At 45.4% G+C, this 20232-nt stretch overlaps 1 protein-coding gene across 2 annotated transcripts in view; it reads left to right on the top strand.

The window, feature by feature from the left end:
- Positions 1-20232, top strand: part of LOC115206568 (stromal interaction molecule 1) — a 72480-nt gene that overhangs the window by 12669 nt on the left and 39579 nt on the right. For both annotated transcript variants that reach the window (XM_029773696.1, XM_029773697.1), the window contains exons 3-6: positions 5467-5597; positions 11999-12113; positions 14818-14926; positions 15021-15136. In XM_029773696.1, the coding sequence (XP_029629556.1) occupies positions 5467-5597; positions 11999-12113; positions 14818-14926; positions 15021-15136 (471 nt within the window). The remainder of the gene's footprint in view (positions 1-5466; positions 5598-11998; positions 12114-14817; positions 14927-15020; positions 15137-20232) is intronic.

The raw sequence follows: 20232 nt of genomic DNA, 5'->3' as shown, positions 1-20232 counted from the left end.
AGAACTCTACTTCTCCCTCACTAGAACTCTACTTCTCCCTCACTAGAACTCTACTTCTCCCTCACTAGAACTCTACTTCTCCCTCACTAGAACTCTACTTCCCTACACACGTGTTGCACTGGGATTGATGACATAACATCAGCACCCTTGTCATTCTGAGTGTTGACAACAATGTGTTAACAACACTCAGGTTACACTGTTGGAAAGAAAGCAGCTACCCTGCCACAACACAGCCTGGTTATAAATAGCCTCTTGCTAGGTTTAGTTATTGCCCTGCTACATTTAACACCCCTGTTGGTTTCTGCTGTGAGCAGCAAAGTTCCTAGGCCACAATGTGGTTTTGAACAAATGGCTTGCGATGGTTTCAAGGTGGACATCATTTTGGCTGTTGTTAGCCTACCCATAAGATGAAGTGTGTTACAAGCTGATTGTCACTAGACTAGGGCTGACCCCATTTAGTTGACTGGTCGATTGTTTGTTTGGTCAGTAGGCTGTTGGTCGACCAAGATTTATTTTTTGGAGCAGTGGCAAAAATACAAAAATAATTTATGGCACTCGAGACACCTGTCTGATTCATACCTGTCTGAGTGGACTAATCCATTGCGGAGGCCTGTCTGAGTGGACTAATCCATTGCGGAGGCCTGTCTGAGTGGACTAATCCATTGCGGAGGCCTGTCTGAGTGGACTAATCCATTGCGGAGGCCTGTCTGAGTGGACTAATCCATTGCGGAGGCCTGTCTGAGTGGACTAATCCATTGCGGAGGCCTGTCTGAGTGGACTAATCCATTGCTGAGGCCTGTCTGAGTGGACTAATCCATTGCGGAGGCTGTGGGGATGGCGCACCAGTATCACCAGAAGTACATTTACTGTTAATTCCCATTTCTCATCTATAGTGTTTGTTTGGTTATGGTAATTTCTCTTAATTTATTTGATTTATTATTATTATTATTATTATTATAGTCTTACCGTTGTCATTGTAGGAGTGGACACATTGTTTGCAGAGAGCACAACTTAGGCTACACTTGTTAGGAAAAAGTTGTGGTTTATTTCATTCCGTTTACTAGTTGTCAAATTATTCTTTGTCTTTTGTTTTGGAGCGCTCTTGTCAATCTTGAGTAAGGACATGCACCTGATTACGCATAGAAGTAGGCCTAGGCTACCTGGCCTGATTACGCATAGAAGTAGGCCTAGGCTACCTGGCCTGCCTGCAAATATAGGCCTATAAATGTGCCCATTTGGGGATCTGATACTATTTCTGATTGTCTTAACCATCACAAAGGAGCTTCTCAAAGAAAAAAATTATTTGCATCAAACAGCAAGTAAACAGTGTTTTTACATCCCTAGAGAATGACAATAGTTCCTCAATGTAGCCTACTTGATAAATTTTTTTGCATCTCTCTATCGATTACCACTCAGCATGACAGGGGGTAAAAAATGTCATGCTCTGATCTGGTGGAAACATCATAACATAGGCCTACCTAATTACTTCTTATCCCTTGCGCAAATAGCCTACTGAGCGCCCAGAATATTTATACAACGTTGCATGTTTGCTAGCACAAGCTTTGGGACATACCAAGTTAATAGTTGATACAATGTTTCAAGTTCCTTGCAGACAGGCCATGCGTAGCCAATGTGATTTATAGGATATTTATTTTTATCAGGATATTTTCTACCTGCAGGCTGCAATGTTTTTATTTGTTGGCTTTATGTAGGCTATTTTTACATAGTTGGCAATAAAGTTACTTTTAGATTTGTATGGTTTTAATTTAGATATCATTTTGATTAACCACATGACATTGATTTTGAGATAAGACTTTATTATAAATTAAATGAAACTGTTCCACAGAAATGTACATATAAAACTGGCACATAGAGTAGTAGAAATCGTACGAAAACTTGTCACTCTGTGGAAAAGGTTGCCGACTGCTGGTGTAGCCTTCAGCAGCCTAATGGCAGAATCTGCAAAGGCCAGCAGCAGCGGGTAGGAGGAGAACATATTTCTTTTTCTTTTTTTTCTGGGTAGGCTATATTAATCTCTGTCTACCTCTTTAGTAATTTGTATGTTTTCATTTTGAATCGCAGTGCTTAAAGCATCAGACAAGCTCAGTAGCCTACATATACCAATGTGCCCTCTAATTACACCTCTGCTGTTTTCAACCAAGATCTCAGCGATCACTGCCTCATTGCCTGCACCTGTAATGGGTCAGCGGTCAAACGACCTCCACTCATCACTGTCAAACGCTCCCTGAAACATTTCAACGAGCAAGCCTTTCTAATCGACCTGGCCCTGGTATCCTGGAAGGATATTGACCTCATCCCGTCAGTAGAGGATGCCTGGTTATATTTTAAAAATGCCTTCCTCTCCATCTTAAATAAGCATGCCCCTTTCAAGAAATTTAGAACCAGGAACAGATATAGCCCTTGGTTCTCCCCAGACCTGACTGCCCTTAACCAACACAAAAATATCCTGTGGCGTTCTGCATTAGCATCGAACTGCCCCCGCGATATGCAACTTTTTAGGGAAGTTAGAAACCAATACACACAGGCAGTTAGAAACGCCAAGGCTAGCTTTTTCAAACAAAAATTTGCTTCGTGCAACTCCAACTCTAAAAAGTTCTGGGACATTGTAAAGTCCATGGAGAATAAGAACACCTCCTCCCAACTGCCCACTGCACTGAGGATAGGAAACTCTGTCACCACCGATAAGCCCACTATAATTGAGAATTTCAATAAGCATTTTTCTACGGCTGGCCATGCTTTCCACCTAACTACCCCTACTGCATTCAACAGCACTGCACCCCCCACAGCTACTCGCCCAAACCTCCCCCATTTCTCCTTCTCCCAAATCCATTCAGCTGATGTTCTGAAAGAGCTGCAAAATCTGGACCCCTACAAATCAGCTGGGCTTGACAATCTGGACCCTTTCTTTCTAAAATTATCTGCCGAAATTATTGCAACCCCTATTACTAGCCTGTTCAACCTCTCTTTCGTGTCGTCTGAGATTCCCATAGATTGGAAAGCAGCTGCTGTCATCCCCCTCTTCAAAGGAGGTGACACTCTTGACCCAAATTGCTACAGACCTATATCCATCCTACCCTGCCTTTCTAAGGTCTTCGAAAGCCAAGTCAACAAACAGATTACCGACTATTTCGAATCCCACCGCACCCTCTCCGCTATGCAATCTGGTTTCAGAGCTGGTCATGGGTGCACCTCAGCCACGCTCAAGGTCCTAAACGACATCGTAACCGCCATCGATAAGAAACAATACTGTGCTGCCGTATTCATTGACCTGGCCAAAGCTTTTGACTCTGTTAATCACCACATCCTCATCGGCAGACTTAGTAGCCTTGGTTTCTCAAACGATTGCGTCGCCTGGTTCACCAACTACTTCTCTGACAGAGTTCAGTGTGTCAAATCGGAGGGCCTACTGTCTGGACCTCTGGCAGTCTCCATGGGGGTACCACAGGGTTCAATTCTTGGGCCAACTCTTTTCTCTGTATACATAAATGATGTCGCTCTTGCTGCTGGTGAATCTCTGATCCACCTCTACGCAGACGACACCATTCTGTATACTTCTGGCCCTTCTTTGGACACTGTGTTAACAACCCTCCAGACGAGCTTCAATGCCATTCAACTCTCCTTCCGTGGCCTCCAACTGCTCCTAAACACAAGTAAAACTAAATGCATGCTCTTCAACCGATCGCTGCCTGCACCTGCCCGCCCATCCAGCATAACTTCTCTGGACGGTTCTAACTTAGAATTTGTGGACAACTACAAATACCTAGGTGTCTGGTTAGACTGTAAACTCTCCTTCCAGACTCACATCAATCATCTCCAATCCAAAGTGAAATCTAGAATTGGCTTCCTATTTCGCAACAAAGCATCCTTCACTCATGCTGCCAAACATACCCTCGTAAAACTGACCATCCTACCAATCCTCGACTTCGGCGATGTCATTTACAAAATAGCCTCCAATACCCTACTCAACAAGCTGGATGCAGTCTATCACAGTGCCATCCGTTTTGTCACCAAAGCCCCATATACAACCCACCACTGCGATCTGTATGCTCTCGTTGGCTGGCCTTCACTTCATAATCGTCGCCAAACACATTGGCTCCAGGTCATCTACAAGACCCTGCTAGGTAAAGTCCCCCCTTATCTCCGCTCACTGGTCACCATAGCAGCACCCACCTGTAGCACGCGCTCCAGCAGGTATATCTCTCTGGTCACCCCTAAAGCCAACTCCTCCTTTGGTCGTCTCTCCTTCCAGTTCTCTGCTGCCAACGACTGGAACGAACTTCAAAAATCTCTGAAATTGGAAACACTTATCTCCCTCACTAGCTTTAAGCACCAGCTGTCAGAGCAGCTCACAGATCACTGCACCTGTACATAGCCCATCTATAATTTAGCCCAAACTACTACCTCTTCCCCTACTGTATTTATTTATTTTATTTATTTTGCTCCTTTGCACCATATTATTTATATTTGAACTTTGAACTTTCTTCAAACTACAAATCTACCATTCCACTGTTTTTCTTGCTATACTTTATTTACTTTGCCACCATGGCATTTTTTTGCTTTTACCTCCCTTATCTCACATCATTTGCTCACATTGTATATAGTCTTATTTATTTATTTTTTTTCTACTGTATTATTGACTGTATGTTGTTTACTCCATGTGTAACTCTGTGTTGTTGTATGTTGTCGAACTGCTTTGCTTTATCTTGGCCAGGTCGCAATTGTAAATGAGAACTTGTTCTCAACTTGCCTACCTGGTTAAATAAAGGTTAAATAAATAAAAATAAATAAAAAATATAGTGGATTTTATTCAAACATAGGGTGTGTCTATATTTGGGAAAATCCAAGTTTAAAAATGTAGACCAATTGATTGGTCGAAAGAACAGACGACTCTTGGTCAACCAAGATTTTTGTTTTGTTGTGGACAACCCTACACTAGATCTACTGTGTGGTGTTGGGCGGTATCCAGATACCTTCAAAACGTTCCTGTACCATACCGGGGTATACGGTATTACTGGCAGTGCATGCAAAGGGTGCTATTTCTTTCCAAACCCCCAAAAATATATACATTATTCTTTTGACACACAAAACACATTTTTGGCAGCAGGAATCTTGATCCTTGAGGAGATTGATTGTCTCTGCTCTAAGAAGCTTGATCTTGCAAGCCAGCCACTTAGCCAGCCACTTAGCCAGCCAGTTAGCTAGCCACTTAGCTAGCACGTTAGCAAACCAAATGCATAGCTGGAGCCCTGAGTTGGAAATAATTTATTTGGCACATCTTGGATAGTGTAACTTATAGTTATAAGCAGTGGCGTAGCTTTAGGGCGCCCCAAACTATTCAACATTTATGCCGGTATACAATATATATGATTTACCGCCCAAGTTCAGGTAATGTTGGGAGCCCTGTACAACTGCTGACTCATGTTGAACGTATATTTTCTCTCTCAGAACTCTGTCGCATCGATGAGCCTCGGTGCCACGATGAAAATACCATCCTCAGCTTCGAGGCCATCCGCAGTATCCACAAGCAGATGGATGACGATGCTAATGGCAATGTGGATGTGTCAGAGACGGACGGGGTGAGTAGTACCACCATGTTCCCTACACAATGTGGGCGTGTCAGAGAAGGACTGGGTGAGTAGCACCACCAGGTTCCCTACACAATGTGGGCATGTCAGAGAAGGACTGGGTGAGTAGCACCACCAGGTTCCCTACACAATGTGGGCGTGTCAGAGAAGGACTGGTGAGTAGCACCACCAGGTTCCCTACACAATGTGGGCGTGTCAGAGAAGGACTGGGTGAGTAGCACCACCAGGTTCCCTACACAATGTGGGCATGTCAGAGAAGGACTGGGTGAGTAGCACCACCAGGTTCCCTACACAATGTGGGCGTGTCAGAGAAGGACTGGGTGAGTAGCACCACCAGGTTCCCTACACAATGTGGGCGTGTCAGAGAAGGACTGGGTGAGTAGCACCACCAGGTTCCCTACACAATGTGGGCGTGTCAGAGAAGGACTGGGTGAGTAGCACCACCAGGTTCCCTACACAATGTGGGCGTGTCAGAGAAGGACTGGGTGAGTAGCACCACCAGGTTCCCTACACAATGTGGGCGTGTCAGAGAAGGACTGTGTGAGTAGCACCACCAGGTTCCCTACTTCATTACATTTCAATAGCATTTGATAGATTACAGGTGTTTTCATAGTGTGATGTGTTGGAGAGGATGTAGCTACTGTGCTACATGTCACCAGTCAAACCTGTCTATGTGAGTCACAGAAAAGTGGCCTGACGGTATCAGTACTCTAATCCCCAGTCATCCACCAGCTGGTATTCCTTCTGAAGATGGCCACAGATAATGAGATTAGTTAATGGCTGCTCGGTAATGGCTTTTACTTTGCTATTGAAGTAAGTGGTGGATTTGTGGTCCTCCTGCTTCTCATGTTGTAGCTTTAGGGCACCCGCTTGAGTTCACTGAGTAGAAACCCTGCTGGTTTTTACTATGGCGCTGGAGGAGTTGGCTCCTGTTTTACAGGCTCCTAACCAATTGCTATTTTGTCTGTTTTTTGTGTGTTGTTTATAACTTATTTTGTACATAATGTTTCTGCCATCTTTTCTTATGACAGAAAAGAGCTTCTGGATATCAGAACAGCGATTACTCACCTCGAACTAGACAAATATTTTTTCTTTAATGAGTCAGACGCGAAGGATTTACTGCTGATACCTGACCAGGCCCAAATTCCCGTAATTCGCATGAAGAAGAGACGCTGATACAGGTCCGCGGTGCCTTTTGAGAATTTGTTGGCGAGTGAATAACCTTCCTCTACCATCCGTCCTATTGGCCAAAGTGCAATAATTGGAGAATGAACGGGATGAGCTCCGTTCAAGTCTATCCTATCAACAGGACATTTAAAAACTGTAGTATCTTATGTTTCACCGAGTCGTGGCTGAACGACAACATGCATCGGCAAGACGGAACAGCTGCCTCCGGTAAGACATGGGGTGGTGGTCTGTGTCTGTCAATAACAGCTGGTGCGCGAAATCTAATATTTAGGAAGTCTCAAGGTTTTGCTCGCCTGAGTATGTCTTGATAAGCTGTAGACCACACTATTTACCAAGAGAGTTTTCATAAATTTTTCAAATCTGTCTATTTACCACCACAAACTGATGCTGGCATTAAGACCGCACTCAACGAGCTGTATGAGGCCAAAAGCAAACAAGAAAATGCTCATCCAGAGGCGGCGCTCCTAGTGGCTGGGGACTTTAATGCAGGACTTATTCATTTTACCTCATTTCTACCAGCATGTCAGTGTGCAACCAGAGGGACCATAATTCTATCCTGATTCCTGCTTACAAACAAACGCTAAAGCAGGAAGTACCCGTGAGTCGCTCAATATGGAAGTGGTCAGATGACGCAAATGCTAAGCTACAGGACTGTTTTGCTAGCATAGACTAGAATATGTTCCGGTATTCATCCGATTGCATTGAGGAGTTTACCACATCAGTCACTGGCTTCATCAATAAGTACATCGATGACGTCGTCCTCACAGTGACTGTACGTACATACCCCAACCAGAAGCCATGGATTACAGGCAATATCTGCACTGAGCTGAAGGGTAAAGCTGGTGCTTTCAAGGAGCGGGACTCTAACCCGGAGGAAGAAATCCTGCTCTGCCCTGGGAACCAGCAAACAGGCAAGCCGTCAATGCAGGACTAAGATTGAATCCTACTACACCGGCTCTGACGCTCGTCGGATGTGGCAGGGCTTGCAAACTATTACGGACTACAAAGGGAAGCCCAGCCGTGTGCTTCTCAGTGACACGACCTTACTAGATGGGCTAAATGACTTCAATGCGCGCTTCGAGGCAAGCAACACTGAAGCATGCATGAGCGCACCAGCTGTTCTGGACGACTGTGTGATCACACTATCCGTAGTAAGACCATTAAACAGGTCAACATTCACAAGGCCGTAGGGCCAGACTGATTACCAGGACGTGTACTCGGAGCATGCGCTAACCAACTGGCAAGTGTCTTCACTGACATTTTCAACCTCTCCCTGACAGTATCTGTAATACCTACATGTTTCAGGCAGACCACAATAGTCCCTGTGCCCAAGAACTCCAAGGTAACCTGCCTAAATGACTACTGACCTGTAGCACTCATGTCTGTAGTCATGAAGTGCTTTAAAAGACTGGTCATGGATGACATCAACACGATCATCCCAGAAACCCAAGACCCACTCCAATTTGCATACCGCCCCAACAGATCCACAAATAACACAATCTCCATTGCACTCCACACTGCCCTTTCCCACCTGGAGAAAAAAACCACCTACGTGAGAATGCTGTTCATTGACTACAGCTCAGCGTTCAATACCATAGTGCCCACGAAGCTCATCACTAAGCTAAGGACCCTGGGACTGAACACCTCCCTTTGCAACTGGATCCTGGACTTCCTGACGGGCCGCCCCCAGGTGGTAAGTGTAGGCAACAACACATCTGCCACGCTGATCCTCAACACGGGGGCCTCTCAGGGGTGCATGTTTATTCCCCTCCTGTACTCCCTGTTCACCCATGACTGTGTGGCCAAGCACGACTCCAACGCCATCATTAAGTTTGCCAACGACACAACAATGGTAGGCCTGATCCCCGACAACGATGCGACGGCCTATAGGGAGGAGGTCAGAGACCTGGCAGTGTGGTGCCAGGACAACATCTTCCTCAACGTGATCAAGACAAAGGAAATGATGGTGGACTACAGGGAAAGGGGTGCCGAGCACGCCCCCATTCTCATCGACAGGGCTGTAGTGGAGCAGGTTAGGAGCTTCAAGTTCCTTGGTGTCCACATCACCGACAAACTATCATGGCCCAAACACACCAAGACAGTCGTGAAGAGGGCACTACAACGCATATTCCCCCCAGGAGACTGAAAGATTTGGCATGGGTCCTCAAATCTTCAAGAAGTTCTACAGCTGCACCATCGAGAGCATCGTGACTGGTTGCATCACCGCCTGGTATGTCAACTGCTCGGCCTCCGACCAGAAGGCCCTACCGAGTACATCACTGGGGCTAAGCTTCCTGCCATCCAAGGCCCTAAATATTGCCAAAGACTACAGCCACCCTAGTTATAGACTGTTCTCTCTGCTAACACACAGCAAGCGGTACCTGAGCGCCAAATCTAGGTCCAAAAGGCTTTTTAACAGCTTCTACTTCCAAGCCATAAGTCTGCTGAACAGTAAATCAAATGTCCACCCAGACTATTTGCATTGACCCCCCCCCCCCCCCCGCCATTCACTGTTTATTTTCTCTGCATTGTCACTTTACCCCTACCTACATGTACATATTACCTCAATTACCTTGACTAACCTGTACCTCTGCCTATTGACCTGGTACCGGTAGCCCCTGTATATAGCCTTGTTATTTTATTGTTACTCTTTTTTTCTTAACTGCATTGTTAGTTAAGGCCTTGTAAGTAAGCATTTCACAGTAAGGTCTACACCTGGAGGTATTGGGACTTGTCCCGTCCTCTCTGCTGTGTAACCAGTGTCCCAGCCTCCTCTGGGACTGAGAGAGCTTGGCAAGGCAGCCACAGGCAGCACAGCATGGCTAGGCCAGTCCAGTCATTCCTTCAGTCAGAGAGAAGTCAGGGCTGAAAAAATGACACGTGTGGCCTGACCTCGCCTACCCGTAGCAGGCTTCCTCTCACACTGCAACCAGTAGTAGAACAGCCACGACCAGGCTGGGAGAGGCCTGTAGGGCAGCCACGACCAGGCTGGGAGAGGCCTGTAGGGCAGCCACGACCAGGCTGGGAGAGGCCTGTAGGGCAGCCACGACCAGGCTGGGAGAGGCCTGTAGGGCAGCCACGACCAGGCTGGGAGAGGCCTGTAGGGCAGCCACGACCAGGCTGGGAGAGACCTGTAGGGCAGCCACGACCAGGCTGGGAGGGGAGAGACCTGTCGGGCAGCCACGACCAGGCTGGGAGGGGAGAGGCCTGTCGGGCAGCCACGACCAGGCTGGGAGGGGAGAGGCCTGTCGGGCAGCCACGACCAGGCTGGGAGAGACGAGGCCTGTCGGGCAGCCACGACCAGGCTGGGAGAGACGAGGCCTGTCGGGCAGCCACGACCAGGCTGGGAGAGACGAGGCCTGTCGGGCAGCCACGACCAGGCTGGGAGAGACGAGGCCCACCTCAGGAGGCTCTGGGCTAGAGCCGTCTTCCTCTGCAGCTTCTTTTGCAGGGGCTAAGCAGTGTTAGAGAAGGAGACACTGGCTCTGCAGACATCCCTGAAGCAGCCAGCCTGTGAATTAAGCACATATCGCCAGTGTCAGTCCTGGCTCAGAGCCACCACTGAGAAAAGCTGAACAAGGCATGTAGAGTGCTTGGACCGAAACAGCTCTGATGCCTGGGATCTTCTTAGAGAAAAAAAATGTTATGATCATGTTTCATCATTTTTTTTGTGTTTAATTTGGATCTCCATTAGCTGTTGCAAAAGCAGACGCTACTCTTCCTGGAGTCGACACAAAACATGAAACATCATAATACAGAACATTAATAGACAAGAACAGCTCAAGGACAGAACTACATACATTTAAAGTGGCGCAGCGGTCTAAGGCACTGCATCTCAGTGCTTGAAGCATCACTACAGACACCCTGGTTAGATTCCAGGCTGTATCACAACCGGCCGTGATTGGGAGTCCCTTAGGGCGGTGCACAATTGGCCCAGCGTCGTCCGGGTTTGGCCGGTGTAGGCCGTCATTGTAAAAAATTATTTGTTTTTAACTGACTTGCCTAGTTAAATAAAGGTTAAGTAAAATAAAAATATAAAAAGCTAAGATGATTGAAACAGCATGTTGCAGCTGAAAAACACACCGGACCAGGATTTTTTAAAACATCAGCAATTTGGCTACGTTGCCAAAGAAACGGTATGATTTATTGCCTGATTGATTGTGAGTGTCCGCCCTGTAGTGAAAACCACCCACACTAAGCTCTGAATAAGGAAAATCAGCATCATGGCTTGTCCTGCGCCCATGTTCTTTGAGATGTTCTTTGTGGGGGCGTGTGTGTCGTACAGCAGCCAAGCTTCTTCCTCCCTGTGATAACAGCATGGGGGCTGGCTAGCGATGGATGAAACATAATGTCATCTAAGCCCTTTCACTCTGCTTCTATGTTGTTGCTCAAGAGAACTGGAGACACTTGATGTGTCCGATATTACTTAGACTGGGCTCGTTAGATTGGTGAGTGTTTAGAGTAGAAGAGGAACACCTGATTTCCTGTTTGTGTTCCTCATCAAATAATGATCTATTGTCCACTGCTGTTACAAATGGAGTTATAGGTTTGTACTTTCCATCACAGGTTCTCAGGCCAGTAAAGCTTCGGTGTAAAATATTATAGATGTAAATGGCCAAACGTATAGATCTTTATTGACATTCACTTGGTAAGACATTATCTAGGTCTTCATTGTCATTCAGTCGCAAAAGGCCATTTGTTTTCTAGCCCCTTCTCAGAGTGTGTGGTGTGAATAAAGCATAGTGTTCCTGGCTGTTCCATTAATGCTAGGCTCCTCTCTACTGCACACTGTACTACAGTAACAAGGCTGGGTGCACACAGTGAAGTGAGCCCGGTCTGCAGCAGTAAGCTTAGCTGTCTGACTGCAGGCTGGGGAAGGCTGGGGAAGGCTAGTGGGGAAGGCTGGGGAAGGCTGGGGAAGGCTCAGGGCATGCCTCTGTTGGTTATTCGCTGAGCATGCCGTACATAGATCTTTTTATCCTCCCCTGGTATAGCTGACACTTTGCAGTCTCTTAGGTCTACCTCAGCCTTGATGTAACGGTTTGATTCCATCATCTATAACTGACAGGCCACATAATCTTTTTGGCTGATTTGATTGATACCTCCCCTGTTCTTTCTTCACATCTCTCTCACTCCCCCTCTTTCTCTTACCTTCTCTCTGTCTTCCCTTCTGTCTCCCTCCATGTGACCCTGGCGACCTCCAGTTCCTGAGGGAGGACCTGAACTACCACGATCCCAAAGCCAAGCACAACAGTTTCCACGGAGACGACCAGTTCATCAGTGTGGAAGACTTGTGGAATACCTGGAAGGGTTCTGAAGGTGCTGGAACTTCGCTCTAACTAACACCGTGGTGTTACAGGAGCCTCCCGCTCTGTCTCTGCTCTCTACAGGCTAGCAGTACAAACAAGCCTCCCCTCCAGGCATGCTGTCCCACTTAGTGCATCCGTGTGCATATAAGAGAGTCTCAGACGATGAATCTCTTTCAGTACACTGTGTTCTCCTCTGAGAGCGCTGCTCTGCCCGTCCAACCCTCCTCGTTTGTGGTCTCACTGCTGACTGACACCATGTTAGCTACAGTACCAGTCAAAAGTTTGGACACACCTACTCATTTCAGAGTTCTTCTTAATTTTATACTATTTTCAACATTGTAGAATAACAGTGAAGATATCAAAACTATGAAATAACACATGGAATAATGTAACCAAAAAAGTGATAAACAAATCAAAATATATTTATATTTGAGATTCTTCAAAGTATTCACCCTTTCCCTTGATGACAGCTTTGCACACGTTTGACATTCTCACAACCAGCTTCATGAGGTATTCACCTGGAATGCATTTCAATTAACAGGTGTGCCTTGTTAACATTTTATTTGTGGAATTTCTTTCCTTCTTAATGCGTTTGAGCCAATCAGTTGTGTTGTGACAAGGTAGGGGTGGTATACAGAAGATAGCCCTGTTTGGTACAATTCCATATTATGGCAAGAACAGCTCAAAGGAAAAACAACTGTCCATCATTACTTTAAGACATGAAGGTCAGTCAATACGGAAAATTTCAACGTCGCAAAAACCATCAAGCGCTATGATGAAACTGGCTCTCATGAGGACCGCCACAGGAAAGGAAGACCCAGAGTTACCTCTGCTGCAGAGGATAAGTTCATTAGAGTTACCAGCCTCAGAAATTGTAGCCCAAATAAATGCTTCAGTTCAGAGTTCAAGTAACAGACATCTCAACATCAACTGTTCAGAGGAGACTGTGTGAATCAGGACTTCATGGTCGAATTGCTGCAAAGAAATCACCACTAAAGGACACCAATAAGAAGAAGAGACTTGCTTTGGCCATGAAACATGAGCAATGGACATTAGACCGGTGGAAATCTGTCCTTTTGGTCTGATGAATCCAAATTTGAGATTTCTGGTTCCAAATGCCGATTCTTTGTGAGACGCAGATGACATCAAAAGATGATCTCCACATGTGTGGAGCATGGAGGAGGAGGAGGTGTGATGGTGTGGGGGCACTTTGCTGGTGACACTGTCTGGGATTTATTTAGAATTCAAAGCACGCTTAACCAGCATGGCTACCACAGCATTCTGCAGCGATACGCCATCCCATCTGGTTTGCGCTTAGTGGGACTATCATTTCTTTTTCAACAGGACAATGAACCAACACCTCCAGCCTGTGTAAGGGCTATTTGACCAAGGAGAGTGATGGAGTGCTACATCAGATGACCTGGCCTGCACAATCACCCAACCTCAACCCAATTGAGATGAGTTGGGCCACAGAGTGAAGGAAAAGCAGCTAACAAGTGCACAGCATATGTGGGAACTCCTTCAAGACTGTTGGAAAAGCATTCCAGGTGAAGTTGGTTGAGAGAATGCTACGAGTGTGCAAAGCTGTCATCAAGGCAAAGGCTGGCTACTTTGGGGAATCTAAAATATATTTTGATTTAACACTTTTGGTTACTGCAGGATTCCATGTCTTATTTCATAGTGTTGATATCTTCACCATTATACAATGTAGAAAATAGTAAAAATAAAGAAAATCCCTTGAATGAGTAGGTGTGTCCAAACTTTTGACTGGTACTGTATATCAGAACTGTTCCCTGCTGTTCTGAGCCTCCCTGTGCTTTGTACTGTCTGTTTTAAAGTACTGCGTTGTTTTTACATTTGTATCATCAGTAATTAGATTTGGATTGAAAGCTTAGATTTTCTGTCTGGTTACTGTATAGGTAAGGGAGAGTATTTTCTCAGCCTCTCTGCACTTAGGCTGCCCAGCCAGAGTAGTCAAACGTGTCAATTGGTATGTCATCATTGTCAAGTGAAGTGCAGACCACTTAGGAGCTCAAGCATCCTGGCAGAGGGTGATCAGTGTACCTGTCATCAGAACACACACACACACACACACACAGATTACAACCATCCACACTGACGTACCAGCTACGCCTCCCTCTCCTTGACCTGCTGGCATTACACTCACTAGTCCCTTACCCCTGCTTTCTCTCTTTATCTGTCTCTCTCATTCCACCCTCCTCTCTCCCTTCCTCTCTTCTGTCCACCATCTCTCCAAACCCCCCCTCCCGTTTCCCTCTCTGGTTGTGTCTGAGTCTCTGCATTGCAGCTTCCTGTCAGGGAGTGCTCAGAGCAGAGGTTTGGAGCCAGGAAACTGCAGAAGCACATTAACCCAGCTAGCTAGTCAGCCTGAACCCACACCAAACCTCACTGCTGCTGACTCCCTGCCAGTCCCGTCTCCCTTCCTCTGGTTTTTATTGAGAGATGGCCAACGTGTGTAGTTACATTTAAGTGTGTTATGATAGAGGATACCTCTAAGGGTTTTTGGATACACTCGTCTCACGGCGACACTCATAAATTATAAAGCGGAGTCAAATGTTCTCTCTCTGTGTGTGGGTATGCGTTGGCTCAATGTTGGCATATAACCAGTGATGGAAATGACTGAGGCTGAAACGGTCTTTAGAGAGAGTTGAGAAGCAAGGATAGTGTGGTAATTTCATGTTTGTTTATTGCAGTGTACAATTGGACAGTGGACGATGTGGTGTTGTGGCTCACCCACGTGGAACTGCCGCAGTATGTGGATGCCTTCCGCAAGATGCACTTCAACGGCACTATCATGCCCAGGTAAATGAACCCACAGGGTCCATCCTACCAACCCTCCTATTCTCTCTCTACCTTTAACTGCACTGTAGAGTCTCAATCTGTCTGTTTCTGTCAGGCTGGCTGTGAAGAACGCCACTCTGACAGTGTCCATTCTGAAGATGCTGGATCGCAGCCATGTTCAGAAGCTGCAGCTCAAGGCCTTGGACACTGTGCTGTTCGGAGCCCCACTCAGTAAGTGGATTACTTTTATTTATTTTTTCCCAATTACATTACATGACCTATTAGTATTAGTAGTGTGTTTATCTTTCACCCAGACCGATAAAGGAGGATTTCTGTTGGATACTGAAGCGACTGTTTGTGAATGTAACTAAGAGGAAGAACAGTGTCTGTTCTGTTTGTCTCTCCAAAGAGAGACAGTTTGTAAAAAAACAACTCCAAAATGTGTTCATTAGTGTCAAGCAGCAGCTTGGCGGCGCTGGAAAATCTGTTATCAAGTTTTAATGTCACATGCACCAGTTTAAATGTCCTTATTGCAAGCTATAAACCCAACCATGCAGTAACCAAGAACAACGTAATACTAAAAATAACATAAGGTAGAACAAAAATAACAAATAAGCCCCTCCACCTATGTTTTAGTTAATCATTTGGACTACCTGCAGTCAGCCTTCTTGCTGCAGCACAGAATACAGTGAATCAGTATGATCCATTTAAATTCTGCTACAATGATAAATAACATTTTATGAGTATCACCAGGGTTACTCTGAGGCCAGAAACCACCATACTTTAGAGGAAAGCAAGTGAAGCCCTCGTTAGAAAGGCTATTCTGTGGTGCTCTGTGTGCCATACCAAAAGCTGTTCCAGCTTCAGCAGAGAGAGAGCTTTACTATTAAAGAGGAAGTGAGTTGATGCTCAGGCTGAGCTACTCTGTATTCTAGGCACACACCTCTGGTACACTGAGACACACCACACCTGTAGGACCCTATAACATCACACCTCTGATACACTGAGACACCACACCTGTAGGATCCTATAAAATCACACCTCTGATACACTGAGACACACCACACCTGTAGGATCCTATAAAATCACACCTCTGGTACACTGAGACACACCACACCTGTAGGATCCTATAAAATCACACCTCTGGTACACTGAGACACACCACACCTGTAGGATCCTATAAAATCACACCTCTGGTACACTGAGACACACCACACCTGTAGGATCCTATAAAATCACACCTCTGGTACACTGAGACACACCACACCTGTAGGATCCTATAAAATCACACCTCTGGTACACTGAGACACACCACACCTGTAGGATCCTGTAAAATCACACCTCTGGTACACTGAGGCACACCACACCTGTAGGATCCTATAAAATCACACCTCTGGTACACTGAGACACACCACACCTGTAGGATCCTGTAAAATCACACCTCTGGTACACTGAGACACACCACACCTGTAGGATCCTGTAAAATCACACCTCTGGTACACTGAGACACACCACACCTGTAGGATCCTGTAAAATCACACCTCTGGTACACTGAGACACACCACACCTGTAGGATCCTGTAAAATCACACCTCTGGTACACTGAGACACACCACACCTGTAGGATCCTGTAAAATCACACCTCTGGTACACTGAGACACACCACACCTGTAGGATCTTATAAAATCACACCTCTGGTACACTGAGACACCACACCTGTAGGATCCTATAAAATCACACCTCTGGTACACTGAGACACCACACCTGTAGGATCCTATAAAATCACACCTCTGGTACACTGAGACACCACACCTGTAGGATCCTATAAAATCACGCCTCTGGTACACTGAGACACACACACACCACACCTGTAGGATCCTATAACATCACACCTCTGGTACACTGAGACACACACACCACACCTGTAGGATCCTATAACATCACACCTCTGGTACACTGAGACTCCACACCTGTAGGATCCTATAAAATCGCTTTTGTGGACAGAATCATTGAATCCAGACATTAAAATGGAATTCAATAATAAATGTATTGAACTTATTAGAAAATGAATTTGCCCAAGATAATCATAAGACAAAATGCATCAGTGATTCATATATTCCTGTAACTTTTTGAAACAGCACAGGAATTCCTCTGTTTGTGTGTATGTCTACTTTGTGTAGCCGTTAGCGATGATGCTAATGATAACTATCTTCTGGTAGAGATGGAAAGGCTTTCCCAAAAACCTTCTCAATTAAATGTTAACTACAAAGTAGCCTGCCTGGCAGAATGACATCAGGATTATTTTCCTCAATCCAGTGGCCATTTGTTTTGCCAACTCTGCAATCACATGAGTGATGCAGGAACATTGCTAACCAAACAACTGTCTCTTGCTTGTGCGCACTTTCATTAATGAGGTGCATGTCCTAACCTGGCACTAAGTCCTACCAGTTATGCAGTTAAAAGCACATGCACTGTGTGAAAGCCCTTAGACAAGATAGGAAACAGAACATGTCCGTTGTAGTTATGTGGAGCATGATTAGTCATTCCCACAGCAGCCCTGGGCCTGGTTAAGCAGGAAACAGTTGGTTCCTGACAGCTATCTCACAGTGACATACTTCTGCATGCTGTAACAACCTCTAGTCCCCAGAGGCTGCTGCTGTATCAGTGGTTGGTAGACACACCAGTTTCCCCCGTTTTTGTTTTCCTACTGGAAATGTATGGCATTCTGTTGGTCATTCCCTGTCAGACTGGCCCTGGTGCTTGGGAGAACCTGCTCATGTCATGTCACCACCAGATGAGGTGGTTCCTGGGAATCGTACCAGTGGGTTAGCCCTGGGGAGGGAAGGAGAACCTGATGTCTCACATTCTGGGGCTGCAGTGTGTGTGTGTGCACGTGTGTTTCACTATACTTGTGGGGACCAGAAGTCTTCACAAGAATAGTCAACAAACAACAATTTGGGAAAATAAGATGTTGAATGGGACTGAATTGTGTGTCCCCACAAGGTTACTTATACAAGACTCTGTTTTTTTGCCTGATTCCGTTTTCTCTGTTTTTCCCCACTTTTTCTTTTTTTAATCTTTTTTTTCTGGTTTTGGCTCTCAGAATCACACTTAAAAAAAAAATAGAACATCCAATTTTGTTATTTTTCTAACTCTACAACAATGCTTAAACCACATCAGGAGACAAGAATCCTTGTTCAGATTATGTAAGGAAACCAGAATATGAATGTGTCCTAGGCCTTCCTCTGGCCTTGAAGTTCTGTCTGCTCTGCTCTCCATACTAGAGAAAGAAGAGGACACTGTGCAGAGAGGGGGAAGAAAGAGTCGGGGGGAGAAGAGGTGGGGGTGTTAGGGGAAAATGGGGGGAGATTTGGTTTGTTTTATAGGAAGGTTGCAGCAGGATAAGGGAGAGTTAGGGGTCTGTGTCTGGCATGTTTCATTGTGTGTGTGTTTAGTGAAGAGTCTCAGCTGGAGGAAGAGAAGAGGTCGTCTGGAGATGACAGCCCGAGCCTAAAGCCACAGGTCCTGCTGATAGTCCCAAAGACTGGCTGTGCACGGCAGCAGCACTTTAAGACACATTTCACAATGGGCCACATCAAAAATGGACACTTCTCCTTGTCTTAATGGCTGACGCATTTACCAAAGTGGACCCATTCCACAGGCCTTTTTCACAACCTATTACATGCAACTGGACTGTTTACCTGACGGAGAACCGAGAAAGACCGGTTTGAGCCAAGTCGTTCCCAGTCTAATGGTCAGTTAGACATGTCACTTTGGACTTTCTAGCCAACATTCCTGCTAATCAGCGACGTGTTTTCAGACAAAGAAAAAGCTAATGGATTGTGTTAGCTAGAGGAAAAGACCTACGGGTATCTGCCAAAAATTCCATCATTTGGTGTTTTGTTGATGGGGGTGGAAAACTCTGTCTCAGTCACCACTCCAGAATCTTCCGTAAGTGTTCAATTGTGTTGAGATCTGGTGACTGAGACACACACCTTAATGAGACCAGTCTTTCAAAGTCACTGAGATCTCTTCTAGCCATAGTAGCCAAAATAATGGGAACTGGGCATTTATATACATGACCCTAAGCATGACGTAATGTTAACTGCTTATTTAACTCTTGGAACCACACTTGCTTTGAATATACTTTGTATCCCTCATTTACTGAAGGGTTTCCTTATTCTGGCAGTTACCCGTTTTATTGTGGCAGTTACCCGTTTTATTCTGGTAGTTACCCGTTTTATTTTGGCAGTTACCCGTTTTATTCTGGTAGTTACCCGTTTTATTCTGGCAGTTACCTGTTTTATTCTGGCAGTTACCTGTTTTATTCTGGCAGTTACCCGTTTTATTCTGGCAGTTACCCGTTTTATTCTGGCAGTTACCCGTTTTATTCTGGCAGTTGCCTGTTTTATTCTGGTAGTTACCCGTTTTATTCTGGCAGTTACCTGTTTTATTCTGGCAGTTACCTGTTTTATTCTGGCAGTTACCTGTTTTATTTTGGCAGTTACCCGTTTTATTTTGGCAGTTACCTGTTTTATTCTGGCAGTTACCCGTTTTATTCTGGCAGTTACCTGTTTTATTCTGGCAGTTACCCGTTTTATTCTGGCAGTTACCCGTTTTATTCTGGCAGTTACCCGTTTTATTCTGGCAGTTACCCGTTTTATTCTGGCAGTTGCCTGTTTTATTCTGGCAGTTGCCTGTTTTATTCTGGCAGTTGCCTGTTTTATTCTGGCAGATAACTGTTTTATTCTGGCAGTTACCTGTTTTATTCTGGCAGTTGCCTGTTTTATTCTGGCAGTTACCCGTTTTATTCTGGCAGTTACCCGTTTTATTCTGGCAGTTACCCGTTTTATTCCGGCAGTTACCTGTTTTATTCTGGCAGTTACCTGTTTTATTCTGGCAGTTACCCGTTTTATTCTGGCAGTTACCCGTTTTATTCTGGCAGTTACCCGTTTTATTCTGGCAGTTACCTGTTTTATTCTGGCAGTTGCATGTTTTATTCTGGCAGTTGCCTGTTTTATTCTGGCAGTTGCCTGTTTTATTCTGGCAGTTACCCGTTTTATTCTGGCAGTTGCCTGTTTTATTCCGGCAGTTACCTGTTTTATTCTGGCAGTTGCCTGTTTTATTCTGGCAGTTACCCGTTTTATTCTGGCAGTTACCCGTTTTATTCTGGCAGTTACCCGTTTTATTCTGGCAGTTACCCGTTTTATTCTGGCAGTTACCCGTTTTATTCTGGCAGTTACCTGTTTTATTCTGGCAGTTACCTGTTTTATTCTGACAGTTGCCTGTTTTATTCTGGCAGATAACTGTTTTATTCTGGCAGTTACC

This window comes from Salmo trutta, chromosome 13 (genome assembly GCF_901001165.1).
Source record: "Salmo trutta chromosome 13, fSalTru1.1, whole genome shotgun sequence".
Classification (NCBI taxonomy): domain Eukaryota; kingdom Metazoa; phylum Chordata; class Actinopteri; order Salmoniformes; family Salmonidae; genus Salmo; species Salmo trutta.
Note: the sequence above shows the minus strand (reverse complement) of the source record. Positions and strands in the feature narration are given on the sequence as shown.